Source organism: Salvia splendens, chromosome 11, assembly GCF_004379255.2.
Source record: "Salvia splendens isolate huo1 chromosome 11, SspV2, whole genome shotgun sequence".
Lineage (NCBI taxonomy): Eukaryota > Viridiplantae > Streptophyta > Magnoliopsida > Lamiales > Lamiaceae > Salvia > Salvia splendens.
In genome coordinates this window covers 29,640,724-29,649,534 of record NC_056042.1, presented here as the reverse complement: position 1 = coordinate 29,649,534, position 8,811 = coordinate 29,640,724, and the positions used below count along the sequence as shown (strand labels likewise).

General features: G+C 35.8%; 2 protein-coding genes across 2 annotated transcripts; one reads left to right on the top strand and one right to left on the bottom strand.

Annotated features, from left to right (window-relative positions):
- Positions 1–5,119: 5,119 nt before the first annotated feature.
- Positions 5,120–7,308, top strand: LOC121755304 (arabinosyltransferase RRA3-like). Its single transcript, XM_042150615.1, has 2 exons — positions 5,120–5,533; positions 5,955–7,308. The coding sequence occupies exons 1-2, from the start codon at positions 5,357–5,359 to the stop codon at positions 7,065–7,067; spliced, it is 1,290 nt and encodes a 429-aa protein (XP_042006549.1). The 5' UTR covers positions 5,120–5,356; the 3' UTR covers positions 7,068–7,308.
- A 160-nt stretch (positions 7,309–7,468) lies between these two features.
- LOC121754750 lies at positions 7,469–7,945 on the bottom strand. Its single transcript, XM_042150057.1, has one exon. It carries the CDS (start codon positions 7,943–7,945, stop codon positions 7,469–7,471), a length of 477 nt encoding a protein of 158 aa, XP_042005991.1.
- Between the last annotated feature and the right edge of the window lie 866 nt (positions 7,946–8,811).

Here is an 8,811-nt window from a genome sequence, read left to right as displayed (position 1 = left end):
ATCCGGGTTGGGCTTCCGTAGAAACTCCCCACCGAAAATTTCCCGGATCCCCTTACAGAACTGCTGAGCACCGTGAGGCCAGTCGTCTCACCCATCTGTAGGTATTCATCGAACATGTCCGCTGGTCCGGCGTAGGCAAGCTGCCGGATTGCAGCGGTGCACTTCTGTTGCGTAGACAGCCCGATCCGGCTAGCCGCATCACGCCGGAGGGTGAAGCACCGGTAACGCTCCGCCAAATTCGTCGCTATATAGTTGAACAGCCGTCGCGACATCCTGAATCTCCGGCGGAATATCTCGGGTGGATAACGGGGGTTATCCACAAAGTAATCATCCATTAGACGATGGTGCGCACCGACGTGGTCTCGTGGGATTGTCCGCCGATGAGTAATGGCACGAGGGATCGCATCCTCCGCATTCTCTGTCTCCTCCGCCAAACGGGTCGCTTCCTCCTGGGCGGCCTGGTGTTGCACTTGTTGAATCAGAGCATTCCAGCTGTCTCTCCACAAATTGTTCATTTCCGACCCCAAATTGTAGTGAGAGAAATTTTTATAGATGTAGAGTTGGAATGGTGTGAAAATAATGAATGGAGTGGGGTGTAAAAAAAAATTAAATAAATAAATTATTTCGGCTATAGCCGCGGCGGTCGGTGCCGCCACTATATGCCCCGCGGCTATAGCCGCGTCCTCGCCCCGGAGTCGGCTGAAGCCCGTCCGCCCCCCTACCGCCCCATTTCGGTGTCCGCCCGTGCCCTCCACTATAGCCCGCCCGCCCTCGCCCCAACTCGCGGCTATAGCCGCGGGCTCCCCGTAGTGGATACCATAAGAAGATGTGTAACAATTACTATTCTGGCGCTAATCCATACCCCGCTTGCCAAGTATACCCCGGATTTCCTGGCCGTGTCTGCGTCTGCCAGCATGATTGTTGATATGCTTCCTTAGTTTTCAATAAAGAAAAAAAATTAGGTTTTGAATCACTTGTCTATCTAGAAATAATAAAATTGAGTGTTGGTAATGGAAGAGAGAATTCATAAAGGAAAAAATGAGATCATTATAAAACATTGCAATGAAGGTTAGGACCATGCAGCATAAAACATTGCAATGAAGATTGTTGTACGAAGAGATGTAACAATGATTATGCAGGCCTTTAACTTTGATGTTTTTTCCTTCTATTATTTACTATTCATTGCTTTAGAAATACTCTTTTTCAACTTTAATTTTTTTCTACTTCAATCCTACGATTTATTTCTTGATGGTAAAATATGCAATTCATTGTGAATTACATATCAAAACGAGAGTGATCATAATATGACTGCTCAACTTAATTGCAAAATTTAAATCAATCTTTTTTCAACAATTAACAACAACAAAACGATCTATCTAAAAATATGTAAACTTAGTAATATGTACTGTATTTGAAATATAATGAGGCCACGTTAGGGGTGGCAAATCGTGTGAGTCAGGTCGTTATCGTGTCGACACGATAACGACACGAACACGATAACAACAAACACGAACACGACCCGTTAAGAAAACCTCAAACACGAACACGACACGAACACGTTAATGAAACGAACCAATTCGGGTCAACACGACACGATAACAACAAGTACACGAGATGACACGATAACGACTCGATAACAACACGACCTGATAACGGTTAAACCTATTAAAAATGAAAATAATAAGAATTAATAATATTAAAATATTATTTGTTAACGGATAACACGAACACGTATTGTTAACGGATAACACGAACCCGACACGAAATTTTCGTGTCCTTAACGGGTCGACCCGATAAGGACACGAACCCAATAAGCTCTGACCCAAACCCATTATTTTCGTGTCGGTTCGTGTCGTGTTATCGTGTCGTGTCAAAAATTGTCAGCCCTAGGCCACGTTGCTTATAATTAAAATCATTAATTATAAACAACGTGTTGTTAATATAGAGTATTTAAAAGTAATTAATGTCCATCTCTTAAAGATAAAAAAATATTTGTTTCTAAATTAGGTTAGGAAATAAATTCCTACAAATATTCATTCAATTTATACACACGTACTATTTTCCTAAGATGTAGTTCAATTGTTATGACCAGTTGTGATAATCCAAATAGGATTAAGTTATGAGATTATGACATAATTATTACTAGTTAAAGGATGTGACTATGACTAATTATCACATAATTATCCATTTAGGATTAAGTTATGAGATTCAATCTCATCGATCAACCAAACATAATATATATTTAATCATGTGATATAATCTTGTAAATCGAATAGGTCCTTTATGTATATTTAATAATGTGCACATTAAAAAATGTTGGAATGGAGAAATCAATTAATTGGAGAAACAAGAAATCAAGAGATGAAGTTATGACAAGAAGGAAATCAATTAAAGATTATGGAAAATCAAACAAAAAGGATATAGTATAATTAAAAGATATTTTCCATGTATAGCTAGAATTAGAGCTTATAAAAGGTTGTGTAACCATTGAGAGAATTCAATTCAAGTCTAATACAATGTAGTCCATAAAGCTTTTAGTGTTTTTGTTCTAGCATAGGCACTCAAATTAAAGAAATGACCATTATTTTGTAAGCAGAATATAGTAATACATAATTAATCAAGCATTAATTCATAATTACTATTGTAGTATTGATTCATCTCACAGAATATCAACAACTTAATTGGGACTGTACATGTATTTGTTCAAAGCATGGGCACTCAAATTAAAGAAATTACCATTATTTTATAAGCTAGAATATAGTAATACGTTATCAGTCATTAATTCATAATTACTATTATAGTATTGATTCATCTCACAGAATATCAACAACTTAATTAAGACAAATCATGTTAATTTTATGTATAAAATGGGAGTGTATATGCAGTTGCTCATCAAATTGAGATAGGAGTATAATAACATATTGACAAAATGAGCAGGTTTATGGCAGCAAGTATGTTGTTGATGATGAGCCTTGTTTTGAGTTCAGGCATGAGTGAGAGTAGAATGGTGGGAGAGGAGAGGATGATGGTTAGTAGTTTGAGAGCAGGGAGGTGTTCATTAGTGTTACTAACATGCAGCATAAGAACCTGCAATTATAATTGTTGTAAGAACAAATGTAATACAGATTATCCAGGCTTTCATCCCTCTGGTTTCTGTGGTACAGACCCGGGATATCGCGGTCGCGTTTGCATCTGCCAGCGCGATTGTTAATCCATGTCTTTTGTTTCCTAATTAAGCAATAATATTTTGAATCGATTTTGATTTTGATTTTGATTTTGATTTTTTTTTTGGAATGATATTGATTTGTTTTTGCTGCTTCAATTCTACGTCCAATAGTAAAATTTATAGTACTAGTATCAATTTTTTACACGACAAAGAAAAAGATCTGTGTAATAAGTCAAGGCCCAAATCACACTTTAGCCCAATTATTTTATCTTTGCACGCCCCTATCCAATCCTTGAATCAGAATCCATCATCTCATGTTAATAAATCAATTTACAATTACAAAAAGGTAATAAGTCAATTTAATTACAGTTTGCTAAGGAATAGTTCCTTTGTACGAGTAAGAAACCGGTGTATTTCCACGTGTTTCCCTCGCTCCGTATATAAGTTCTTTAAAATTTCTCGTACCATTTTCCACATCTCGGGATTTGGCATAAAGAAATCATTTCGGTAGCAACCACAAAAGGATTAGCTTTGTAGTTAGTCTAAAAGGTTCATTATGGGTCGGTTTCACACGGAAGTACTCTATTCAGTTCATTTACTTACGTTTTATTATATGACCAATATATAGAAGTATAACTCATATTTTATTAATTTTTATAATTTATTTTCTTTTATAAAGTTAAATAATTTCTTAAAATTCAAGCATATCAAAAAATGGACATTTATTATCTGATGAATAGAGTATTTCATAATGATATAAAACGTTGAAGTTTTTATAAACTATACGAAAAGTTACATCTTGATTCTTTATTACATTCCAATATTCCATTAAACATCGTCAACTTTTGCCCACATGGAGAACAATTACAAAAGGTTTTAATAGTGTTTCTTAGTATAAAAAATTTCGTCATTATTTCATGTTCATATAAAAAGGTTTATTATTATTTTATATTGTATACATCACAACATATATAACTCAATGTATTAATTGAAATATGAATGAAATATTTAATGTTGTCTACGTAACTTTAAATTTTTTGTATTAATATGAATTAAACAATGAGAGAAGTTATAATAGTGTAACAGGGAGTGTTTCACATGTAAATTGCTTTTAAAATGAAAACTGAAATCATAGGAGTATTAGTTACTCCCTCTCCCTCTGTCTCACTACAAATGGCACGTTTCTTTTTTGCCGTTGTTTTGCGAAGATAATAATAAATAGTTAAAGTCGAAAAAAGTAAAATAAGAAAGATAATAGTATAGAAGAGAGTCGTATATACATTATTATCTTACTTACTTTACTTCATCTCTACTCTAACTTTTATTATTATTTTTGCAAAACAACGTCCGATTCGAAGCGTCTCACTTGTAGCGGGATGGATGTATCAGTTGGTATTATTAACTATAAACTAATAATCATGAATTAGCAAACTGATATTTAGTAAAAAATAATATGTTTTATAATATCAACAGATATCAATATATTTGTAAATTAACATAGTTCTATATTCTAACTTTAAGAAAGGTTTTAAGAATCTTAAAGGTTTTAAGAAAGGTTTATGTGATGATCCATCTCCTAGTATATCATCACAAAAAGAATTCAAAGTTAAAGAATAATTTCAGATTCAGTCAGACTTGAATTAATAGTTATTATTATTTATTAGATGAAATGTCAATTCGCGATGACTTTTATATGTACTCATAATACCACGCTTAATAAACGTTGTTAAGTCTTGTATGAAATTTTATAACACGAATTAATTTACTCTTATTAGTCAATGAAAATTTGGCAGAGCTGGATATGACCTACTTACACAGTCAACTCTCATCTCCACGTTCCAAAAACCAATAGCATTATGCCAGCACAGAATCACATATTTTACAGACGCAATGCGAAACACAGAATCATTCCACTCTCTACAATTTTCTTTTCTAAAACCACGTCTAAACTACTTCTGTTGAGAACAGCGAAAAGGAAAAAAAAAAACAAATAAAATTGCACTGAAAAACTGGATTATACCAAGCATTGAAGAAAATAAATGCTCACGCCACCATCCCAACTCTCGATTTTCATTAATTGAGACAATCTGGAGATGAACAATGATGCGATGACATTAATTCTGTTTTTTGTTTAACGATTGAGTGCAATTCACGTGATGCTGTTTTGAAAAAATTCCTTGATAGTTTGAAATGGCGTTAGGGCGGAGGGTGAAGAATTTGCAGTCATCACTCCGCGGATCACAGATTATTGCGGCGATTGGGATCGGAGTAGCCGTCGGATGCGTGTTTGCATTTTTGTTCCCCCATGGATTCTTCTCTACAAACCTGCTCACTAAAGTCCGCCATGTTTCCGATTCTAATTCGGAGGTGCGCAATATTTATGTTACGCTGTTTTTAATTGAATTAGTTTACTACCATTGATTTCCTAAGTGTTGACTTTCAGCTATGTTGTTTGATACGAATGTGCTTAAACAAGTTGTGGAAATGCATGAGTGGTAGGGGAGAAGTTGACTTTCTCTGCATTTGCTTGTTTTATCAGATCAAAATCAAATTGAGTTTTAGTCATTTAAAGTAAAACTGTATGTTAAATATCATATGGTTGAATTAGACCAATTTATGAATGTAGAGTGCTTTATTTAATCATGGCATTAACAAGTAAAATGTGTTGAGTGGTTCTCTGTATTTTTTGATGATTTTGTATTGCTGTGGTGAAAGATAAATTGATTTTCTGGTGTTATTGATGCACAATATATCAGTTAGTTTATCTATGGTGTGGATTGGTGCATAGGTTGATGCGGCATCATGTGAATCGACTGAGAAGATAGATCTTCTGAAGTCGGATATTAGGAGGTTATCTGATAAGAATGCTGAGTTGAAGAGACAAGGGAAGGAGTTGAATGAAAAGATTAGGTTGGCTGAGCAGGGGAACCAACAGGCGCATGACCAAGTCAAGGTGCTGAATGAACCACATAAGGCTGGACCCTTTGGTACTGTTAAGAGTCTAAGGACGAATCCAACTGTCGTTCCTGATGAAACTGTAAACCCCAGACTTGCAAAGATCTTGGCTAAGGTTGCTGTTAGGAAAGAGATTATAGTTGCTCTTGCCAATTCGAATGTCAAAGAAATGCTTGAACTTTGGTTCACATACATTAAGAAAGCCAAGATTACTAACTACCTGGTGGTAGCGTTAGATGATGAGATTCTAGAGCTCTGCAAGGCAAATGACGTCCCTGTGTTCCAGAGGGATCGAGATGAATCTGTTGACGCTATTGGAAAGGGTGGTGGAAATCATGCCGTATCTGGCCTGAAGTTTCGTATACTGAGGGAATTTCTGCAGTTGGGCTATGGTGTTCTTCTTTCAGATGTAGATATAGTATTCTTGCAGAATCCGTTCGATCATTTGCATAGAGATTCTGATGTGGAGTCTATGTCAGATGGTCACAATAATATGACTGCTTATGGGTTCAATGATGTTTCTGACGAGCCTGCGATGGGTTGGGCTCGATATGCTCACACAATGAGGATATGGGTCTTTAATTCTGGTTTCTTCTATATAAGGCCCACTGTCCCTTCTATTGAGCTGCTAGATCGTGTGGCTGGAAGGCTTGCACGGGAAGATGCTTGGGATCAAGCCGTTTTCAATGAAGAGCTCTTCTTCCCTTCTCATCCTGGTTATATTGGGCTCCATGCTTCCAAGAGAACTTTGGATTTTTATCTCTTTATGAACAGCAAGGTCCTTTTCAAGACTGTGAGGAAAGATGCCACTCTGAAAAAAATCAAGCCTGTTATCGTTCACGTGAATTACCATCCTGATAAATATCCAAGAATGAAAGCCATTGTAGAGTTCTACTTGAATGGCAAACAAGATGCTCTAGACCCATTTCCTGATGGATCTCAGTGAAGAGTCGAAGTCATGATAAGCCACTTCTCCTGTGCTTATTTCAGTGTACACAGATCATCTCAGCAGAGAATCCCCCTCTTGGAGCTGTGTATTTTGCGAAATGTCATTTGAAACATCTCATTTTCCTTCCAAACTTGTTTTCTTATCCTACATCTGTTCTACCTTCTGTTTCATGTAATTTAGTTTTTTTACTGTGTGACTTTCTATATATATCAAAGTTTTCATGTTTACTCTCTTTTAATGTTTTCGCATTATTCTTCTGTTGAAAGTGTAGATTATTATAAGAACTGCATATATTAGGTAAAACTTTCATTCGTTCAGGAAACTTAACGGTGAAAAACGTGTGATAGAATCGACTACTAGTTATTAAGATTATATATATTCTATCAAAAATTGAACATTCATTCTTGATCAACTGAGGCAGGAGGCTCATTCGCCTCATCTGAAGCATTCTCGTGGCGTGGAGCTTCTTCGTCTTCATTGGCCTCATCTGTATTATCTGCATTTGTAACTCCAATTTCAGAATCCATGGAGTGTGCAGGTTCACTGGAGGCAGACTCCTTAGGAGTCGAAGGAGAAGCAGAGGCAGCAGCAATGGTTTCCTGGGGTCGGAAGAAGACGTAGATGTGGGAGCTATCTTCAACCCCATAATCTTTAAGAAAAGCTTCATCTTTATCCAACGAATAACGCTCCTCAGCATCGAGCAGCAGAATGAGGCGATCCCCGGGTAGGTTTTCTTGCTTCCCAATTGCTTTCTTGAGGTTGGCTACGGTGTCATCCTCCCCCACCTCGACGTAGAACAGATTCCCGGTCAGTATCTCTGCCACCAACTTCATCTTCAAAACACTAGATTGCCTCTTTTCTTGTACCAGACCCATTTTCACTGTTATTTGAAGTGCTTGTTAGTGCAAATGGGGTTGTTTCTGCATTGTTTGTGGTTGTGGAGTGTGCATTCTGTGAAGAGAGAGAGGGAGGGAGAGGTGTTCACAGAGACTGCATTCTCGAGAGTTAGTTTGAAGGCATGGTTGGATTAGTAGGGTTGTTGAATTTGTGTCCTTTAAATGATCGAGAAAAATGTTTTGAACAAGTCAGTAGATCCACAACTGCATATATATAATATGATGCTCCTATTAATTAGCATTGCAACTGTACATATTTTTGATATCATGGTCTTATATAAAATATATAATGTAATTGTTTACACTTTTCCCTTAATTTCTACTTAATGCAATTAGATCTTGCAAGTTTGCGTATCAGTAATTATTTGCATATCTTTACTTTGTATCAACAGCGATACTAAACCGTATTTTGTTTCAAAATAGCTACTGAACTTTATTCTCATGATATACGTATATCATTTCTTGTTACACGTCTCCTATTTAAAAGTTGAAACGAAGATATTCCAATTGAATAATATAGGCATATATTTATCAAATAGTGACAATTTAATTCATTATAAATTTTCAAAATTTGTTTGAGTGTATAGTATACTAGTGTTTAATTCGCATGAGATCTAACTTGATAACAAAAAAATTGTGCAGGGAAATAATTGTTGAGTAATTAATAAGGATTCAGAATAGGTTAATACAATATCTGAAAGAAAAGTCAAAGTACTACATTTGATAGTACTATAGTATCCTCTTTTGATACAAAAATGATACTCATTTGAAAAGTTAGATCACTTTTTTATTTATAAAGCATGAGGCAACTGATCAAATAATTTTTTTTTGAATTTTGAAAGTGA

Excerpts from the sequence above, each read along its gene's own strand:
- LOC121755304 (XM_042150615.1), top strand. The coding sequence starts at position 5,357 with ATGGCGTTAGGGCGGAGGGTGAAGAATTTGCAGTCATCACTCCGCGGA. Across the intron at positions 5,534-5,954 it reads TTTCCGATTCTAATTCGGAG|GTTGATGCGGCATCATGTGA; the intron begins GTGCGCAATATT and ends ATTGGTGCATAG.
- LOC121754750 (XM_042150057.1), bottom strand. The coding sequence starts at position 7,945 with ATGGGTCTGGTACAAGAAAAGAGGCAATCTAGTGTTTTGAAGATGAAG.